The sequence below is a fragment of the Apteryx rowi genome, unplaced genomic scaffold (assembly GCF_003343035.1).
Source record: "Apteryx rowi isolate R43461 unplaced genomic scaffold, aptRow1 scaffold_56, whole genome shotgun sequence".
In the NCBI taxonomy this organism is placed as follows: Eukaryota; Metazoa; Chordata; class Aves; order Apterygiformes; family Apterygidae; genus Apteryx; species Apteryx rowi.
In genome coordinates, this window is record NW_020450827.1 from 567,121 (window position 1) to 587,892 (window position 20,772).

General features: G+C 56.5%; 2 protein-coding genes and 1 long non-coding RNA gene across 4 annotated transcripts in view; all 3 read left to right on the top strand.

The window, feature by feature from the left end:
- The window catches only part of PPP3CC (protein phosphatase 3 catalytic subunit gamma), a 35,962-nt gene extending 21,449 nt beyond the window's left edge, over positions 1-14,513 (top strand). The window contains exons 6-14 of one of the 2 annotated variants that reach the window (XM_026081772.1): positions 80-219; positions 794-871; positions 965-1,059; positions 1,775-1,900; positions 2,867-2,944; positions 4,813-4,894; positions 5,428-5,525; positions 8,299-8,328; positions 9,684-14,513. In XM_026081772.1, the coding sequence (XP_025937557.1) occupies positions 80-219; positions 794-871; positions 965-1,059; positions 1,775-1,900; positions 2,867-2,944; positions 4,813-4,894; positions 5,428-5,525; positions 8,299-8,328; positions 9,684-9,862 (906 nt within the window). In that variant the 3' untranslated portion in view covers positions 9,863-14,513. The remainder of the gene's footprint in view (positions 1-79; positions 220-793; positions 872-964; positions 1,060-1,774; positions 1,901-2,866; positions 2,945-4,812; positions 4,895-5,427; positions 5,526-8,298; positions 8,329-9,683) is intronic. The other variant, XM_026081773.1, reaches the window with a different exon arrangement.
- A 3,635-nt stretch (positions 14,514-18,148) lies between these two features.
- Positions 18,149-18,684, top strand: LOC112973609. The gene is made up of 3 exons (XR_003256038.1): positions 18,149-18,291; positions 18,436-18,511; positions 18,628-18,684. It is a non-coding gene; the product is annotated as an uncharacterized LOC112973609 (long non-coding RNA).
- An 84-nt stretch (positions 18,685-18,768) lies between these two features.
- SORBS3 (sorbin and SH3 domain containing 3) lies at positions 18,769-20,734 on the top strand. The gene is made up of 8 exons (XM_026081681.1): positions 18,769-18,860; positions 18,932-18,995; positions 19,070-19,108; positions 19,203-19,254; positions 19,359-19,452; positions 19,639-19,689; positions 19,801-20,001; positions 20,675-20,734. Exons 1-8 carry the CDS (start codon positions 18,840-18,842, stop codon positions 20,732-20,734), a joined length of 582 nt encoding a protein of 193 aa, XP_025937466.1. The 5' UTR covers positions 18,769-18,839.
- Positions 20,735-20,772: the final 38 nt, after the last annotated feature.

Consider the following 20,772-nt stretch of genomic DNA (forward strand, 5'->3'; position numbering starts at 1 on the left):
AGCCTGTCTCCAAAATGTGGGATTACTAAGCCACTGCGGCTTTCACCAGCCTTGTCCTGATTTTGTGTACATTTTTCAGTTAGACAGGTTTAAGGAGCCTCCAGCCTTTGGTCCAATGTGTGACCTACTCTGGTCTGATCCATCAGAGGATTATGGTAATGAGAAGACGCTGGAGCATTTCACCCACAACACTGTTCGAGGCTGCTCCTATTTCTACAGGTGAGTGGTGTTCTAGGGAGCTCCGATGGACCAGAGCTTTTTGTCTTGTCTTATGCTAAAGTGTATGGGGAGCTGAAGTGTTGCTCAGGTCACTCTGTGGGACTTTACAGCGTACCTGGCTGTGCAGTAGTCTTCGGTTGGCTCAAATGCACAAAATCTTGTTTGTTTTCTTCTCCTATAATATTGAGCTCTCTTTGGACATGTTGCTTTATGAAATTGTGATATCGGACAGCAGCAAGACTTCTGGTAGCTGGCAGAGTGCCTTTTGAGAGGTTTTCAGGCATTGGACAATACCAGGAGCTCTAGGAAATAATCCTTTCTGGTCCAAAAGAGAAGCATTTGTGCTGACAGACCACTTGTAGCCTGACTGATAGGGAGGATTTGACACCAGGGGTCTGGTTAACAGAATGCTTTGCCATTAATTTTTGAATGATGTGATGCATACTGGCCTTGTTTAGGGATGCTGGATGCAAACTGAATGGATGCAGCAAGTGGCTTGTTTCTGAAACCAAGACCATGGTGCTAGCTGTTCTCCTTTGCTGCATGCTAATGAATGTTTGATTTTGTTTTCCAGTTATCCTGCAGTTTGTGAATTTTTGCAGAACAATAGTTTGTTATCTGTAATCCGAGCTCATGAAGCCCAGGATGCTGGGTAAGTGCTGCAGTCTGATAGCTGAGCAGGCTCCTCCTGCATTTGTGCTATCCTTAGCAAGACTAGTGTGTTAACACTTGACCTGCTTTTCAGGTACCGAATGTACAGGAAGAGCCAGACAACAGGCTTTCCGTCATTAATCACAATCTTCTCTGCACCAAATTATCTAGATGTCTATAACAACAAGGGTAAGGCTGGCAAGGCCAGGTCTCTACTGTTGTTTGAGAGTCAGTACTGTCTTCACGCTCTTAGGAAATCCCTCTCTGTCTTCCCTTGCCTTGCCCACTCTGTCCTCTCCTCTAGTTGCATTCTTATGCATGAAATGGAAAAGAGCTTTATATGCTAAACTGATGGCAGCTGGGGAGCTGGAAGTGACTGGGTGCTCTGACTCAAAGACTTAATGTATTACTGTTGCAATTAGCTGTCAAGTTATAAAGCCTAAAATAATGCTTTCATTTCCAGCCGCATGACAACTGAGCACTATTGATGAATGCTGCCATAAAAGAGAAGCTGCTTTTTTTTTTTTTTTTAGCAAGCTTTTATAACTTCACCCTGTCCCTTCACTCTGCCATTAATGCCAAATGTGTACTGTGGGGTACTTTCCTCAAATGTTTTCTTTCCTTCACTTTGGGTCTTGGCTCTGTGTTCCTTGCTTCTGATTGGCACAAATTTTAACAGCTTTATTAAATTGACCTTCATTGTTATGATGAGCTTTTGTGAAACAACGTAATGGATAAACAGAAAAATTTTGCTTAAGCCTTCTAATTTTGGAGAACTGGTAGCTTGATCTGCATGAGTACAAACTTGTCGCTATTGATTAATGAAATTGCGTTAGTGCAGGTATGACTCCCTGAAGTTGACAGTGCCTACGGGCATGTGTTGTCTTTCCTTGTTCTCTCCTAGCTGCTGTACTGAAATATGAAAACAATGTCATGAACATCAGGCAGTTCAACTGTTCCCCTCATCCGTACTGGCTTCCAAACTTCATGGATGTCTTCACATGGTCTTTGCCTTTTGTAGGGGAAAAGGGTAAGAGGTGTTTGGATTTTTGAGTTGCCCAGTGACTGGTCATAGTACACAGTTTTTAAAAACCTGTCCCACAGGCTATTAAATGTTTGCAAACCTAAAATCTGGTGTTGGGAGACAGTGTTATAACTCATTAATATCTAATAGCCCTGGAAAGCAGTTCAGGTTCAAGGAGATCTGCTATATATTGCTGCATAAAGTTCTTATGAAAACAGCTGTTGATACCTGTTTTAGAAGCATTTATCTTACCAGTAAAACTCCATTCTTGCTACCTTTGCATCGCTCATGGAGCAATCTTGGGTAGTGTAGCCTCAGCTCAGAATTTGGTGACATTTCCCTTGCTCCTGGTGTACAACAGAAAAATTGAAATCTGATGCTGGCTTGTAGTCCATCAAAAAGAAAGCATTTGCTTCAATTTAGAGGCAGACTTCAGTTTGAAGAAAGTGAGGCTGCTTAAAATACGATCAAGACTTTGTCTCAATTTTCAACAAAAGCGTTTTTACATCTCATGGTGTGTTTTAAGTTCCACCCCATGTTGGATGTTTTGAAGATGGCTTTAAAGTCTAAAGGGCTTAGACACTGTGGAACCCAAGGTTGAATTCTCTGCAGGTTTGACATTCTTGGAGCCAGATGGCATGTTGTGCAGGTTTGGGGTGAGGAGGGTAGGACCTTCAGTGAGGCCAGGCTGTTCTGCAAGAATATTGGCATCCCACCCCACCCCGTCTGTTTCATCTGCGATGTGCTTGGACTGCATCCACCTCCTTGGCAGAAGGTGTAAAGTATGTAGTCTCCTCTGGGTACTGCTGTGAGGTACCAGCAGTGCACAGCTATAAAGTATCTTTGGGTTTCCACTTCCAGAGTATGAATGACCTTGAAATCATTTGCCTGTCCAGCACGTCTTCCAAATACCTCTGTTTGCCAAGTGTGCGCACCAGGCCTTTCTAATCTTCCTGTCTGTACTTCTTGCAGTCACAGAAATGCTCGTTAACATCCTCAACATATGCTCCGATGATGAGTTGATTTCAGATGGTGATGAGACATTGGAAGGTAACGAACGCTATTACAATTGAGCTGGTAACAGTGGGGGTGAAGGTGGGGAAAGGTGTATGATAGTAATTCAAGAGTGAGCAGCCATCTGATTTATAGCTGGATGGCCAACCAGGTCTCCAGTTTGGCTAACCCTCGTGTAGTTATGGGTAGAATATGGGTTTTTTTCCCTTTGCTATGCAGTCACAGTGAAATTTAGTTATATTCACTGCAACAGCCACTTCTTGCCAGCTGCTCTGGAGAATGGTTTCCTGCTACTTAGAGACTGCTCCCAAGTTGTTTTTTTTTCCCTGCTCAAAATTATTTGCACCAAATTATTTACCCAGTCTTCTCTTCTGTTGCTCCGCAGTGTTGAGCCTAAGCTGAGCACTGAACTCCTGCGTTAGGTGGCTTCTCATATTGTCCTGAAAAATAGAATGCTTTTTTTTGGCCTTGCTTTTAAGCTAAGCATAAGGAGGCAAAGCAGTTATGATGTTGATCTGCAGCTCTGATATCAGAGGGGAATTGCTAGTGATTGATTGACTCTGTGCCTGAATTTTCACCAGGTCACCACCTTGCTTTTCAAGTGAGCATGCTTTCAAAGTGAGGTGGGGACCTAGTGGAAATTCAGCGCAGAAGTGGGGCTTGCAGCTAAAAGTGGGAATGTGAGCATGAGTGCACAGGCACAGGGGGCATCACGGGCATACTGGGGGAGCTGCTGATATAAATCCTTATAGAATGGAGTAAAATATGTCCAGCACAGAAGCAGAACACCATTGTGGTATAACAAGGTGCCGCTTCGATCAACAGGTTGAGACTTTAACCCGCTTTTCCCATTGCATTTCGTTTTTTTTTTCCTTTCTCCCTCCCATGAAAATTAAATTTGTTTCTTCTATCTCTGTCTTCATCTACTTGTTTCTTGGTGTCTCCTCTCCCTGAAGATCACTACATTTCAAGCTATCAGAAAGGTACCCAGCTAGACTTTGCTACAAGCTTAATTTTCACTGCCTGTGCCACCAGATTCCTTGGAGTGGATTTGAATAGCTGACTAGTTGGGCAGACTCTTCATCCCCTTTCAGTTTTAACATAAGCGCCGTGTGTTTTTAACCCTTCTGCGTTCCTCCAGGAACTTGAGAAACGGGGTCACGTTTCTATCTGACTTCTGAATGCAGCCACCTAGTGCATGGCTGAGCCATCGGTGCATGTTAGACCTCCAGTTTGGCTTGTACTGTTCTAATGTGTAGTTGGGCCATTTGAAGAATCTCAGCTGAGAGGAGATGTATTTGTTACTTCTTTTACTTTATTTTGTTTGTTTTCAGTTACCCTCCATGCTTTTCTTTCATGTTTGGTCTATATAGTAGAAGGGGAGTTCACATAACTCACTCTGTGTGTTTGTGCGGGGTCAAAGCAGAGTTGCAAGGCTCCAGCCAGCCGTTCACTGCGCGTGTTGGATGCCAAAGCTGATGCTTGTGCGACACTCTTCCCCGCGGCGAGCACAGCCTGGTGTTCTGCGGTGTTCATCGGCAGTCAGATTCGTCAGTGTTCTGCCTTGCAAAACTGTGTCTACATGGCTGAGTCATTTGTGTTACATCCTGTGTAGTGTGATCAAACCTGGTGAGCTTCAAACAAGAACTATCTGATCTGTTTCCTTTGGCGGATCTACTCTCCTTAGACTTTTAAATCCGTGTGTCATCTTGTTGGTGTTGCCCTTCTCACTGCCATCCTGACCGTCATTCTCTCAGCACTGTTCTCTCAAGAGTGTAGCTGTGAATCTGTAAACCATGACTTCTTTCCTGGAGTCAGACAGGTGCTTCATACTGACATTTCCTGTGCCTTGAAAGCAGGACAGAAAACCTTTCACATGCTGGTATCTTTTTTTTCTCTCGAAGGTGGGACAACAGTCCGTAAGGAGATCATCAGGAATAAGATTAGAGCCATTGGGAAGATGGCGCGTGTCTTCTCGGTTCTTCGGTAAGGAAGCAGCTTGTGATTCATTGTCCAGGTTTCATCTGCATTCTGGGTAACGAGACATTTGTCAGCTGCTCTCGTGGGTTTATGAAAGCACCAGGCAGGCAGTGTCCTGCTGGAGAAATTCTTACAAGACTGTTACTTCAGAGTGGATGGCAAAGGCTTGAGGGAGTTGTTTCTATGCAATGTGGTGCCACGTTGCAGGTCTGACTTTTTCTCTCTGAAACCTTTGTCTCTCCAGTGATGGCACCTTTGCCAGCAGAAACACTGCTGATATTTAGCCCTGAACGTTCCCTTTCCAGATTGGGATGCATTTGCTGTGCCATAGCTCTGATGCGTGTTAGCTTACTAAGCAGGGTTCCCAAATTTATGAGGCAGGACTCTGCTTGGTGTCCAACACATCGGGGTGGACTCTCTGTGATCAGCCCAGGGCAGACTGCAGTTTTCATGCCACTCATCCCTGGTAGTCTTGTAGGGACCTGACTGAGCGCTGCGCTGATCTCACAGTAACTGGTTGCATTGCCTCCCCTTTGCAGGGAGGAGAGCGAGAGCGTGCTGACTCTCAAAGGCCTGACGCCCACAGGTACACTGCCCCTGGGAGTGCTCTCAGGGGGGAGGCAGACCCTGCAGACTGGTGAGTATGAAAGATCCTCCTCTCTGCAGCACCCCCTTTTGCGGTTTTATATCTGGCCCTCAGCTGCCCCCATAAACCGCTAGGTCAGTGCTCGTAGGCCTGCTTAAAGTGCCAGGGGAACTGAGGGAGATGGTACTGGCCCATGGGGAAGAAGGATTGAGAAGTAGAAAAGAGTAGAARACCTAGGTGGGGATGTGGGAAGCATCCCAAGATGTCTCCTTATGCCCTCCAGGAGGGCAATACAAGGAAGAACAGAGAATGAACAACATAAAGCATATGTATTGCTTTATTCTGTTTCTGTAGTAATTTTTATGACTTATCTCCCTTCTAACCTTGCATCAGAGGAGGCTCAGCTCTGCTGCTGTTGTGTGATAATGTATATACGAATGTAATAGTAAAAATGCCTGCTTTTGTTTGTTCTTCATTGAACTAAATCCCTCTGATTTTGACCCTATGAAGTTGTGAATCCCAAACAGAGGAAGCTTAGATTTAGTTGAAGTAACAAGATTCTTCTTCCAGGCCTGTATGTTTCATATTAAGGCTTCTGTAGGCCCCATGGCTTTGATCTGTTTTTGGAGTTTTTTTCCCCGTGCTTTTTGGCAGATACTTTGCTCTCTCCCTCACCAGCCAGCTGGTCTGTCTTATTAGTGTGCCGAGAGCAGGACTGAGCTAGCGATCTGCATGCTTTAAACTCACAGGGCAGGGAGATTGGCTGATGGTCAGGGAATGAGTTATCACAGTAACATGTGTCCCCAGAGGGAATCCTGTAATCTAGTGTTTTAATCCTTTCCTGCCGCCAGCCTTTGAATGCTGGCATCTGACCAGCCTGCTTCCCCTTCCTATCAGCACTGGGTAATTTCCTGAGGGCTCAGAAGAGGGCTTGTTCTGGGATTGCCTTGCCTTGATGAAATAGTTCAGAAGTGAGAAACATGTAAATATTGCTACGCATTCCTGGGGGCGGGGAGGATGTGGTATCGCTCCTAAACTCATAGGTTTCTTTGCCCACAGAGGAGGAGGATTTTTTTCTTTTATAGCAGCCATGATGGTTTCTGTTGCCCCAGTTCTGCTGCAGGGAGAGAACAGAGTCTGAGTGGGAAGCTGGGTGTTAGAGCTCAGCTCGAGGCACCGAGCTTGGTCGCAGCGCCACAGCTTTGCTGCTTAGCTGATAGTKTAGGGAGCTGGTCATGCTTTTGACACGCTCCTGCACCTTCCCCTCTTAGGGGATTCCTCGGCACCATCTGAAGGGTAGGAGGCAGCTTCCCCCGAGGCAAAGGAAGCTGCGAGTTGTCTCCTGTAGATAGGACAAACAGGCTGGACCTTTGCTGCTTTACCAGATCCTGCCTCCTGCCCTCCCTCCTCCTCCGGTGGCTGCAGACCTCCCAGCTCCCGCTGCTCCCGGCACCCAGTCCTCCCCTGCGCAGCACCCGGCTTTTTGTGCCCTTCTCGCTCTCCTCTCCCGATCGTACCTCATTCTCTCACCCTTCCCGTTTCGCACATCCCTTCGCACCGCGCCGTGTGCTTGGAACAGCCTCCCGATTAACATACGTGCTCTCCTCCGGCAGCCGTGCTGCAAGCCCGTCTGCTCAGCGCCGAGCGCTCGGGAGGAGGGGGCTGCCCCTCTCCGCAGGTGTCCGTGTGAGCTTTGGGGAGGGGGAGCTCGCAGAGCATCGGTGCAGAGGGACGGAGCTTCGGTCAGCAGTGTCAAGACCCCTTCTCTCTCTGCCAGCCTTTCGTAGCACGGCTTGGCAGAATGAACTGAATAACGTTACCAAATCTGGAGCAAAGATGTTCACCCACGACTCTGCTCTTCCTCCTCGTCCTCTCAAGGACCACGTGGCCTTTGCGTTGTGCCCAAAGCAGGAACTGCGGCGTCCTGAGGCTAAAAGTGGGGGGGATCTGTTCTAGTGACAGGCCTCCCTCGGAGAAGTGCCAGCTTCCAGATGTGGAGGCAGGGACTCCCAGAACTTCAACAGCCACTGCAGCAGGTTTAGAAAGGGGGGGTGCTGCTTTGCTTTATGGTGCCTCGTTGCTTGGTAACACTTTTAAGGGGTGGAGTTGAAGCCAAAGTGGAGTTGAAGCATCAGCCTGTTTTTGTTATAACGCAAGCCCTCAAGAGTTGAGCAGCCGGGTAGCTGCGGCTCCGCGCTCCTCCCCAGAGAACAAGCTGCCCCCTGTTTTCCCCTGCTCCAAAACGTCAACCCATCACTGGAGGTCGGTTTCCCTACACGACCCTGGAAGTTGGCCACGGGCAGGATTTTGCTCTGCGGTGCCCCTGGTAGTGAATTCCATGTAATTTGCCTTCGGAAGACAGTCAGGCATCCCAGGGCCACCAAACTGACAGCAGTGGGAGAGAGCGTGAAATGTGGGCTGTAAACACCGATGGAAACCCATCACCCGTAGTCTAATGCCTTCCTTGTCAGTGGACGTGTGCGCGCCCAGGCCCTCAAGTGCATGCAGTGGAAGGCCAGCTCTGTGCTTTTGTGTTTCTTTCTATTGGATTTATCTGTGTGACAAGTACAGCAAACCTGAAGGAAGGAGACTCTCCGGTGTTGGTGCTCAACAAACTCTCAAAACTGAGCGAGTCCCCTTTCAGCCTGTGTCTCAAGCTCCTGTCACCTTTTCCTCTGCCAGTCGGTTTTGATCGTAGTCTTCACTGGGGTTGGGAGGCTGCGGGCTCTGCGTTAGCAGCAATGATGTTAGATCACTCACTGCCACTCTTTTTTTTTTTTTTTCTGTCTTCATTTTTGCATGCCACTGTTCTTCTGTATTACAGCCACAGTAGAAGCGGTAGAGGCACGGGAAGGTATGGCTAGAATTCTGCGAGAGACTCGAATCATCTCTGTGTGTGTGTGTGCTAATTTTAAAGAGCTTTATCAGCCGTATGGAAGCTTTTTACTCTTGCATCACCAGAAGTGGGGGAGGATGGGTCCCTGCTGGGAAGCAAAAAAAATACACAGTGGGCTGGTTTGAGCCTATTTTAGCCTTAATGTGAATGTGGGGGTGCTACCTTGCAATAACTTTGTTTGGAGGCCGCCCTGTCTCTAGAGCAGTCTGTGTTCTGGTGTCTCAAGTCCTTAGTGTTCAGGTCCTGCAATCTGATCTTGGATGCCTCATGGCTGAGTTTATCCACTGGATAACTTGATCCTGTGAAGGCTGCCAGAACACTGGGTCAAAACCATCTAGGAAGTAGTTGACTTTGTATCTCTGATGTAATCTTTGCCTTCTCCACAGGTGGGCCAAGATGGTCACAGTATAGAGAAGCCATATTCTCCATGCAGTTCATGTAGAAATACCAGATTCATAAAGTTACTGTCGGGGGAGTTTATCTTCTCCTGGATAGCACCATTCAGCTGCTGATGAATGGGACCATACGTTTGTTTATAGAGACTTTTGATTGCTAAAGGAAGTTTGTTTGTAAAACAACCAAGTCCTTGTAAAAAGACTTGGAGCAAAACCTTTTTTCTTAAATTATCTGTAATACAAGAGTTAAACATTTGGTGTATATTATCTCCGCAAGGACTTTGTACTCAGCCTCATAGTAATGAAACAGATGCACACGCCCTTGGTGGGATTTCATCGCTCGTGAGGCTTCCTGTGCATCTCCTGGTCATGCAAGATGAAGTTGTGTTTGTGATCCAAGGACTAGCTGTTTCTCTCTTGTGGTGTTGCAGTGTGTGGTTTGTGTTGAAGTTAATGCCTTGTGGTGGTGTCTTCACTGTTTTTCTTTTTCTTTTTTTTCTTTTTTTTTTTTAGTATCATGTTTTTCAGCTTTGAAAGTTTCCCGAGATTTCACTGTTTGGGGACGTTGAGCACTTGTCTGGCCTTCAAGTTCTTCCTACTAAATGGTATTAAAAGAGAAACCATTAGGGAGCAGAGCAAGTAACTGCTGACTCACTGGGGGTCCTGGCGAACCAGTCTGGATCCTAGACGTTGCTACTGTAAACTACCACAGTTCAGCTTCCCAACTGCACTCTGATATCCACATAAGCCAGTGATGATGAAAATCACCCACAGACCCATCTCTTGGCTCCCTTAACCAGACACGTGCTTTTTGTTGCCCTGACTTTGTTCTGTAAATGTCTGGCGTGTGCTAAAGGGCTCCTGTTCGGGAATCCGCGGCTCAGACTAACTCTTCTTTCTTGGCCCTTCTTTCTCTAGCCATTCGTGGATTTTCACCGCAGCACAAGATCCGCAGCTTCGAAGAAGCCAGAGGGCTAGACCGCATTAACGAGCGCATGCCGCCACGCAAAGATTCAATGCACTCAGACGGGCCGGTAAACTTGGTAACCTCAACAAACTCTGCAGACAAGAATGGCACAGGGAAGAAAGCCCAGTAATGGTCCGAACGCCCAATCTGCACCACTAAAGGATCCAAAACTTAATGAATTTTATTTATTTATTATTGGGGTGGGGTGGGGGCAGGGGAGAAACCAACTTCACCTGGAGGCACGTTCATAATCCAGTTTGCATCCATTCTGTAAGAAAGGTGACCATTTTGTAATTTTTTTATTTATGTTCAATATATAAAAAGTCCATCTTTTTTTAATTTAGAAACCAATCTAACTGCTAGTGCATATATGAAGTGTTGTGCTGTACAGCTGACCTCTCCTCCACGAGAGGCAAACCTCTGTGGGGGGATTAAAAGAAACAAAAACAGTCCCAGGCAACTTGGGTCGTTGACTCTGGTACAATTCTAAGTTAGCCTGTGCTTTCAAAAGCAGGTTCTTTCATTTAAAATAGGGTTTGGGTGTTTTTTTTCCCCACAATTGTCKTCTTCCCAGAGTTTGCTGTTGTTTTCTTCAACTTCTTGCCTACCTGCATCTGCTGCTTTAGCAACTGATTCTGTGGAAGGCGCATTGCAAGGTGCAGCTGGCCCAGACCCATACCTCTACTTCAAAGGTGACATCAAAAGGCATAGTTCTGGATTAGCTCTAAAGGACTCCAGTGTGTTATCCTAATCAGAGTAGCTTTTTCCTCAATAAGACAGTCTTAGTCCAGTGGAGCCAGAAAAAAAAAAAAGTAGCCTCTTAAAAAGAGCAGAAAGGCAGGTGGGAGAAGCGTTTCCCCTCGTTGCAACTCTTTCTACAGCTTCAGTCTTTCAGAATCCAGGCAGCCGGCTGTATGCGGAACTTGGTCAGTCCAGGCTGCCCATGCAGCAAAAATCCCTCTGGGAATCCCTCTGATTCAGAGCAGAGGAATTATCTCTGGTCTCTAGTGATCAACTGATCTTTGGGAAATCTGCATGGCCTAAATTTAACAGGAAGAAGGGGGGGGATTTATAACTTGTAGGCAGAAAGCTTCCCCCCCGCCCCCCACGCTGCCACCCCCGCATACGGCAAAGCCTGCGGCATACTTCCCTGTGCCGCGGCTCTCGTCAGCCCTCGCTGATCAGTGCGCGAGCGGTGGGCGTGCGTCGTGGTCTCCCTTTGGCCAGGATCACCTTCCAGTCATCCCACGTGAGCCTTTCTTTTGGGGGCCCTTCACCTTCCGTCACTGTGGGTGACGTGGGCTTGTGGCATCCTGTTGTCGGCTACCTCGTTAGCCAGCGGCTATTCCTGTGACTCCAAAGGAGTGCCGGCATTTATCAGCCTTTCCCTGACAGCCGGAGGAGGTTCGGCGGGTTGTGCAATGCCAGCGTTTCTGCCCGTGCTTGCAGCACGTCTGTCGGGGAGGCTGCAGTTCCTTGGAGGAGCTGACATCTCCTGCGTGCTTCTCTGGAGGGTTTGAGCTTTGCAGCCTGAGCCCTCTGCAGGTGGGTGTGCTCCGTGTTTACCCGCCTCGTTTTGCTGCGGCCAGGCAGGACTGTGGCCTGTCTGCTCTATCTGCTGGTAGCTCTTGCTCCCTGCTGGCATGGGAGACAGGGGAGGAGATTTAGGCCAGTAAATACCCGGTGCAGATGAGGCCTCTGCTCTGGAGGCAATAGTGTGCCAGCCGACAGCAGGAGTCGGTGAAGCTACTCCTCCTTTGGATGACGAGCACCACCACAACGCTTGGGAAGTGGTGAAAATGTGGGAAAGGATCGGTGACAGTGCTGCTCGTTTCTGGAGAGATGAGGCTTGTTGACTAATGGCCAGTGTCGAGACAGCTTTGCGAAAAGCCTCTGGTTTCGGAAGTGTTCCCTCCCTTGGCTGCAGCGGAGGGAGGATGTTTTTAGCGTAGGTGAGCAGGTRGAAGTACCCAGTGGATCTGGGTAGGTTTGGGAAGGCTGTTTGTGCAGTGCCGGTGAGGGAGGGGGAGCCTCTTGGAGGGAAGGTTTCACGAGAGTGCCCCCTTCGCGTTGGAAAGGATTTTGAAGCTTGAAGCTGTAGGCAGAGCCTCGTTCTTTCACTTAAACTTTGACCCAAAATGAGTGTTGGGAAAGGATTTTGTAGGATTCCCCTTTGGTCGTTTCCTTTCCCTGCATGTCATTTGTTTCATTCTCTTCTGCCTGTAGTTGCACTGAATCAAAGCAGCAGCTTTCGGAAGCAAATCCCTTGCCAGCTTTCACTTCTTTTCCAACTTAACTGTCTGTTAGCTTTCTCCAAGCAAGGGCAGCAGGTGAGCAGGCTTAGCCTCGACTAAGGGACACTTGCCAACCCCTTCTCTGGATCTTGCTGTCTTCCCTTTGTGCTCTGGCCCTAAGCTGTGACTCCAGCTACAGAGGAAAACAGCAACTTTGCAGGAAGCTTTCAAATTGTCTTATAATCATATGTCACTTAATTCCATGCCAGCTATTTAGGAAACTGTATCTGTGAGCAGACCACTGAGTTTTCACAAGAGACTTTGAGTCGCATGCCTCCACTTTTTTTCTTTTTTTTTCTTTTTTTTCTTTTTTTACACACCCACTGCTTTGCAAAAAGTGCAAGATGTTTTGAGCAAGCTTCTCTAACCCCATATGAGGCATGGGGCCAATTGCCTTTGTCTGTGAGTATTTCTTCTGTTTTTTATGGCATCCTTTCTGAAACACAGTGAGCCGATGTGTGGTATCTTCCTCTGAGAGCGCAAACCGTGCAAAGGTGCTGCCCTTGCATGTTAGGGCATGTTGTTGTGACCCAGGCTGGGATCTCGCCCGAGCAGCAGTTTCAGTCAAGAGCTTTGGGACAGGTGCTGCAGGGAGACGTTTCTGCCCCACGCCGGAGGGGCTGCGAGCGTGGGGCTCGGCAGGGACCGTCCCTTTGCGGAGGAGGACGCTGCTGTGACTTGCTCCGCTCGCGGCTTGTCGCCCGTCGGGAACTGCGCACCCAACGTGGTTCCTGTCCCCTGTACCCTGCCCCGGGCAATGGCGCTTCTGCTCACGTACTTTGGGCTGCTGGCGTTGGCTTTTGGGGAAAGGGAGGGCGCTTCCTGGTGAAACCTCTCCCCGTGAAYGGGCTTTGCGGGCTGGCTCCTCGGAGCACGGTTCGTTTGAGGCCTCGCCAGCTCCTGCTGGAATCTGTTTGACCCCGGCGCTTTGCAGCTGGCGAGGGGGCTCGTCGCGCCGCCGGGAGCTCGGAGCCCTCCATCGCTGCGGCTGCGTGCTGCCGAAAGCGTCCCGCCGCCCGCTYGGGGAGGGGGCTCCTCGGTTGGGCTGCCAGCCCACGGGGCAGCCCCTCGGCCCAGGAGGGGCCTGTGCTCGTTCGTGAAGCCGCTCGATTTGTCAGATGTTCGTTCCCGGGCTCCCACGGCTGCCGGGGAGGCCAGTCCTGCCGCGGGCCGCCGCTTCCCGTGCCGGTTCCCGTTGCTGGGGCAGTGCTGGTGCCCAGGTCCCTCCGCGCGCGTTCCCGAGGGGGTGAGGAGCAGCGCGGATTGGGGAGGGAGTTAATTACCGCGTCGTTGACTAATGCTCATCCTTGTGACCCTCTGCGCCGGCATCCCTGCCGCTCCCCCGGAGCGGAGCGGGATGCAGAGGGGCCTTTGCCCACTGCGGTTGGCGAGGGCCAACTTCGAGCAGAGCCGCGGGGAAGGCAGGGCTTTCCCCCAGCACCGAGTGCCGAACCCCCCCGTCCGCCCCAGCTTTTGGGGAAGAGGGAGGTGACAGCTCGGAGCAGAGGCCGGCAGCTGCTGGCGAGGTCCCTGGGTAAATCCCAGCGGAGCACCATGCCGTGCCCTGGTCCGGCAGGGAAGAGGCATTGGCTGTCTGCAGTGCGGCCCGTGGGCAGCCCTGCTCGACAGGCCGGCTTGAAATATTCCCACCGAGGCAAAACAAAAAAACGCTAGGAATACATAATTTTTTCCCCTCCTCTTCCTTTTCCCTGAACGCCAGCACCTCGGAGCTATGCACGTCTAAAGACACCTCATCTCAGAGCTCCTGCCCGTCCCTTTCCCTCCCTGGTTGCCATCCAGAAGCTTGACAAACAAGACTTTGCAAAAAAATAAAATAAAACCAAGTGCAAATTCAAGCCAAGGAGTACGACCGGTCAGTGGAAGCCCAGCCTGGGCAGGGCGGCGCGCGCCGCGCTCCTCCTCCGCAGGCTGGCCTCGCAGCCTGGGTTTTTTGCATGTTATAGCAAGGTGCATGTAACAAGGAGGGGAGTCAGCAATGGGTTTGGGTGGTGGTTTTATTTCAAGCTTTGGGATCAAAGGTGCGTTCACCTTGTGTTGGGAGAACCTTTACTGTGATGCCATCCCGCACCCCTCTTACCGAGGGCCCGTCTCGGCGCGTCACGCCGCTCGGACAAAACTCGACCGAGCTAGAGCCTGCGGCAGAGCAGCTCGGCGGCTGACCTGCYGCTGGCAGGGAGGACCGTAAAGCCCCATAGGACAGGTGGTGGGTGCAGCGATGGTGATTTTAGGTTCTCGATGCTGAAGGATCATATGCCCGTTGCCTGGAGACTGCCTCCTTTTTTTTTTTTCTTGCTTTTTTTAGTTATGTTTAAAGAAAAAAAAATGGTGAAAATGTTATTTATTGGCAGAAATTATTTAATATAATTTCTTTTTTTTGTGAACAAGGAATGAATTTGTTAGAACTGTCTTAATGTAAATTGGAAGTCATCTTTAAGGAAAAAAAAAAAGTTCAAAATTGACACAGTCGCTTGGCTCCGGCGTGGTTTCTTTGCGGTGCCCCGGGCAGGCTCAGCTCGGCAGGCAGCATGCCGGCAGAGGGCGGTGATGCCCGGGAAGAAATCCCGCAGCCGCTGCTTGGCTTTYGGGAAGGAAGGAAGGCAGAAAGTTTGGGGATTGCTTTGCCGCTCCAGCCGGAGCCTGAACACACTGCTGGGCGCCTTTGGAGAGCTCTCGACTTCCCTCTCCTCACCCATCCTCCGAGGATAAACAAAGCTCCTCCTGCTGCCTTTGTTGGTGCCAGGAGGAAGAGGAGGGTATTTGCAAGCCGCAGGCTCTTGTTTAATCCCCGCTCCTTGCTGGCAGTGCCCCTCCTGCAGGGCGTCAGCGTGCCAGGGCAGCCCGGGGCTGCGGCACCGCCGTGCTCTGCTGCCGGCCCGCAGCAGAGGTGGAGAGCGGGGGGCCCAGCTGTGCCCCAACATCTGGCTCCTTCCTGGCATCCTTGCTCTCTCCTGCTGCTCGGCACGGCACGGCTCGACGGGCCCGGCRTGGGCATGCACGGCGCAGCTCGCCGCATGCAGAGCCAGCGTCGCAGCGGCCTGGCCGCGACGGCTGTCCTCCCTGCTCCCCAGGGCGCAACGGGGCAAGGAAACTTCCCTGCGTCGGTCTGGTTTCCCCACCCGTTTGTTTCCTGGGTGTTTCCGACGAACGCGGGAGCTCCCAAGGGCGCTCCTTGCACCCGGCGTCCGCCGCCGGTGCTGCCCGGCCCCAGCCGCCCCCTTTCCCGCGGGGACTCGGGGCAGCCGCGGCCCTTCCCGGCTTGGGGAGAGCATCCCCGGCGGCCGGCGCGCTCCCGCCGGGCATCGCCGCGCTGAGCAAACAGGAAACACTCGCCCTTTGTTAACGCCGTCCTCGGCTGCGCATTAAATATTTATCTGCAAGCGGAGGCTGGCGCTGGGCGCCGCGGGAGGCAGGGCCGGAGCAAGAGGTTACGCGACGGGGACGGGGACGGAGCCGGGCGGCGGTGAGTCCGGCCCGGCTGCAGCCGTGCAGAGGGGCCGTTTTGGGGCAGGGGTGCCAGTGGGGCAGGCTGTGCCCGGGCAAAGGCAGCGGGGGCCGCGTCCGCCGGAGACACTCGGGACACGGTGGGGCTGGGAGCGCCAGGCGCCTGCTGCAGCGGTGCATGGTGCCGCCTGGGGCCAGGGCTGCGTCCCGGCCCCCGCCACCGCCTCGGGGGCCACCGGGCAGAGGATTAGGGTCTGCCCTTCGCAGACCTCCCCATGGAGACGGATTTAACCCTCTGCAAGCAGCAGGTGCCCGGCGGCAGGGCTGTGCTCTCCTGCCCGCAGGCCCTGGGGCACCTGCTGCCCTTGTTTTGGCCGCGTTGCCACCAGCAGCCGGGGCGGCGAGTCCGGCGCCCGTCATGCGGCGTGTTCCCTCCCCAGGGCTCATGCCRGGGCTGCGGGGGCCCGGCAAAGCTCCCGGTGCCCGGCACGGGGCGGCCGATCCGCCTGGTCCTTTGYGAGCACCCAGCGCCGCGGTCCGCTCTGCCCTACACCGGGGGGTGCGATGGGGGTGCTCGAGCYGGAGCTGCTGCGCCCATTGCACGGAATCGCACCCGCCGGGGTTTTTGCGGGGGGCAGCAGGGTGCAGCCGGACAGGGGAGGGGGCGGCGGGCTCGCGGCAAAGCGCCCTCCCCGCCAGGGCCGGAGCGCGTGGGAGAGAGGAAGGGCCGCGGCCGCCCCGTTTTGGGGCTGTCAGCAGTTTTCGGGGGGGCGGCGAAGCCTGGAGAGGGAAGTGAGCGAGCGCGGCGGAGGAGGTGGGCGCTTTGGGGGGGGTCCCCGGAGCCGGGCTCGGAGCAGCCGTCGGGGCCCCACACGGGGCCGCCGGCACGGTGCTCCCCGGCGTGGGAGCGGCCGCGGGATGAGCGCAGCCTCCTGGCTCGGCTCCCTGGATCCCGGCCCTGGAAATGTCACTGGAAACTCTGAACGGGCCGGCCCCGCTCCAGCGCCGGGGGGGGGGGGGGGAGCGCGTCCCAGGGGGGCACGGGCACGCTGGGGATGACCGGCCTCCCCGCGGCTCCCGGCACCGTCCGCCCCGTGCAGCCGGGGGCGCGGGGGGGCTCTGCCCGCGGCCGACCATCCCCTGCCCAAGTTTGCTCCCTTCCTCCTCGCTATTTTTTTTTCCCTTCTCTTTTCTTTTCTCTCCTCCCCGCCTGCGTTTCCTTGCTCCCCCTGCAGCTCGCAGCCCGCTCGCCGGCCGGAGGCAGCCGCATCCCATCCCGTCCCCTCCCATCCCGTCCCGTCCCATCCGGGGGCTCGGCCGGCCCCGCTCGCCGGCACCCCGGAAGGTAAGAGCAGGCTGCCGCGGCGGTGCTGGGAGCCGGGGGGGGGGTGAGCGGGGGGCTCTGCCGGCGCCGGGGGGCTGCGGAGCGTCGTGCCGCGTTGGAGAGGGACACGGGGGCCGGAGGTGGGGAGCGGGACCCCGGGGCAAGGCCTGCCCCCGTGCCTCAGTTTCCCCATGGCAGCAGTGAGCGCTGATGGCACATTGCACCCGGGACCGGCCGGGTCCGGCCCAGCTCCCGCGGGGCCCCCATGTCCCCCGAGGATGCCGCTGCCACCGCCTCTCCCCCCGTCCCGAGCTCCGGCCGGGCGCCAGCCGGCGCCGTCCCGCGTGGGCGCTTTGTCCCTGCGGGAACAAGGGCAGCTCTCAGGGACCGCGGGGGCCGCGTCTCCCTGCATCCCGGAGGATGCTGAGACCCGACGTGCTCGTGACATGCTGCAAAACAACAGCACCTCCCYGCGCCGCTGGGAAGGCGTCCTGCCCCGTTTCAGGCTGCCGGGAAACGCACCAAAGAGCCCAGAGCAGCCGGGAATGGAGCCCGGAGCCGCGGCCACTGCTCCGGAGCCCGCGGCGCTCGCCGGCAGCCCGAGCCCGTGCGGCGCCCGCCGCCCCGCGCTGGGGCCCGGCCAGGCCCCGTGCCGGTTTCCAGCGGTGACTCATGTGATGAAGCGCTTCGCCGGGGAGCGTTTCCCTCCCCGGCAGGATCGCGCTCTGCTCGGACACGCTGTTCCCGCCGCCTCCCGCCGGACCCGCCGCCTCTCTCTCTCCTCCCTGTTTGCACTGCAGGGCGTGGAAATACTTTCGCGTTTTTTGGCGGCCCGGGGAAGCTCGGCCCCGGCCCCGCTCCCGCCTGGCAGCTCTCCCGGCCGGGGCTGGGGTGGGCGGCGAGCGCGGCCGCGAGGCACTGCCGGCACCGCGACCTGCCCGGGCGGCGAGGGACCGGCGGGCACGTGCTTTGCCAAGTGCTTCCCGGGCACGCGACATCCTGGGGAGGAGGAGGGGGGGGACATCCCGAAGCCCCCGTGCTCCGCGCCGGAGCCGGCCGCGCCGGGGTTAACGCTGGCGAGGGATCCGCGGGAGGGCTGTGCTCCCGCTGGCGCCGGGCGCCCGGGATCGGCTGCTTCCCGCCCGCCGTCGCCAGGCTCCCCGGGCAAGAACGCGCCTGCCCGCCGGGGCGCCCGTGCCCGGCGCCGCTCCTCCTGCGAGCAAACAGGAAACGCTCCCCGGCGGCAGCGAYGGGGCCGGGCCCGGCCGCGGGCTCCCCGGGACCCCGACCCCGCGGCCAGCCCRGCTTCAGCCTCTCCTCCTCCACAGAGCCATGGCCGGCGGCTCCCCGGCCCCCGGCGCCGCCCTGGCACTCAGCTCGGAGGACGTTCCCCGCTTCCCGCTGCGGCCGGGAGAGCTGCTGGCACGCGGCTCCATGCCTCCGGGGTTGTGGGAGCCCCCGCAGCAGCCGGCGGCGCGGGTGAGTGGGGCCGGGGCGCGTGGCAGGATGCTCCGGGGATGCTGCCCGATGCTGCCGGTGCACCGGGCTGCAGCCACCCCGGGAAGGGGGGGGGGGGGTGTCCCCGTGCACCCCCCCATACAGCCCTGCATCCCTGTGCCGCAGCTGCCCGTGATCCGCCACCACGGCGCCGACACGCTGAGCTTCGACTTCCACAGCCCCGCGACTCCTTGGAGCGCAGGTACCGGCAAATCCCCCGGGAATTTGTCCACATCCCGCCAGCCGGGGAGCAGCTGCTCTGCGGAGCTGGCAGGGGGGGCGGCTCCACGGCAGCCCCCGTCTCCCCCTCGCCCGCAGCGAGCGAGTGGTACCAAACCTGGCCGGCCAAGGAGGCGAAGGCGCCCGGCCCCGCGGCGGTGGCGGCAGGGGGGTGCGYGGGGTCCCCCCCCGGTGCGGCCACCCCGGCCCCCCGGCCGCCCGGCTGGTCGGCCACCTGGAGCAAGGACAGCAAGCGGCGGGAGAAGCGCTGGGTGAAGTACGACGGCATCGGGCCGGTGGACGAGACGGGCATGCCCATCGCCTCGCGCTCGGTGAGTCGGGGGCCAGGGGGCAGCACGGGGCCGCCGGCGCCCCGCTGAGCCCCCCGCCGTCCCCCCGGCAGAGCGTGGACCGGCCCCGCGACTGGTACCGCAGCATGTTCCAGCAGATCCACCGCAAGCTGCCAGGTGAGCCCAGCCCCGGCAGCTCCGGCGGCTCCGGCGGCTCCGGCAGCTCCACTCACCCCGTCTCCTCCCCGCAGAGCTGCCGCTGGACTGGGACACCCCGCGCCGCCCCCCAGGTGAGTGACGCGCAGGGATGCCGTGGGCACGGGGACTGGCCCCGCGCGCCGGATCCCCTCGCCGACCGCTTTGCCTCCGTGTCCCCCCCCCCAGAGCCGCGGAGAAAAGGGCCGTCGCCCGCCGGGCTGCCCAACGGGCTGGACTGGTGAGCGGGGRCGCGGGGCGCTCGCCGGCCGGGCAMGCACTCCGGCTTGGTGCCGCCGGCATCCGAGCCCTCGCCGGGGCTGAGCTGCCCTCGCCTCCCTGCAGGGCCGGCTGGGGCGATGCCGGTGCCGCCGTGCAGCCCCGCAGCATTTTTGACTACGAGCCGGGCAAGTCCTCGGTCCTGGACCGTCGCGGGCAGGTAGGGAGGTTCGTCCCCTCGGGCAGGGCACGAGGCGCCTGCGGAGCAGCCGATTCCCTCCGGCCCCCGCAGCCCTCCGTCCCCGCTCCCTCGCGCCCCGTGTCGTATGGCAGCCCCAGCAGTTCCCCGCGCGTGCGTCGCCACGCGGTGCCAGCCCCATCCCTAATGTCCCCTCGCCCCTCGCAGCCCCAGGAGTGCCCCGGCACCGTGCCCCCGGCGCGGGCCCAGCCCATCGAGGTAAGCTCCCCCCGCCAGCCCCGTGCCGCTGAGCCCAGGCACCGATCCAGCGTGCTGGGCTCGCTGGGCGCCGGCACGGGCCGCCTGCCGCAGCYGCTGCCGCCCGCGCAGGTGCTGCTGCAGAGGGAGCTGGAGCAGCTCAGCGAGGAGCTCGACAAGGACATGAAGGCCATGGAGACCCGGCAGCACCCCCGCAAGGTACCCRGCTCTGCCCGCCCCGGCGCTGCCGCCCGCCCGGCCCTGTCCTGTGTCCCGCATCCCACCCCGGGGCTGAGCAGCCCTGAATGGGCGGCCGAATGTGCAAACAGCTGGGTGTGTGCACAGCTGGGTGTGTGTGCACAGCTGGATGTGACCCTGGCTAGGTATGTGCAAGGCTGGATGTGCTTGTGGCTGGATGCGTGCAAGGCTGGATGTTATCCCAGCTGGATGTGTGCACAGCTGGATGCGTGCACAGCTGGATATTTGCATGGCTGGATGCGTGCACGGCTGGATGTGACCCTGGCTGGATGTGTGCGTGGTTGGATTTGTGCACGGCGGGATGTGCCCGCGGTGTGCTGCGTGCACAGCTGGACGTGTGCGTGGCAGGATGTGTGTGCTGCCAGCTGTGCGCTCAGCCAGCAGCGTGCACAGCTGGATGCACATAGCAGGGTGAGCGCGCCAGCGGGCGCGTGCACGGCTGGGTGCGAAGGCGCCTGGTGTGAGTGCGGCCCATCCTGCCCCGTCCGCATCCCCACRACCCGGGGAGCCGTGCAAACCTCGGCCCGCGGCCCGTCGCGGGCAGCACGTGGCCGTGGCCCAGCGTGGCGGCGGCGTGGCCGTGGGACGCTAGGACCCTGCCTCGTCCCTCCGTCCGGCTCTGCCGGCTGGCGGTTATTGGCTCTGCCGCGCCAGGAGCTGGACTCCCTCGCTTCCCGCCGAGGCTCAGCCTCTCGGATGATTAATTTTTCTCTTCCACCCCCTCCCGYTCCTCTCTCGCGCTCGGCAGAGCCCCGCGGCCGCTCCCGCCGCCCGCTCCCCTGCTCCGGCCTCCCCGGCGGCCCGGTGAGTAGAGCCCGGCGGACGGACCCCGCGCCCGCACCGGAG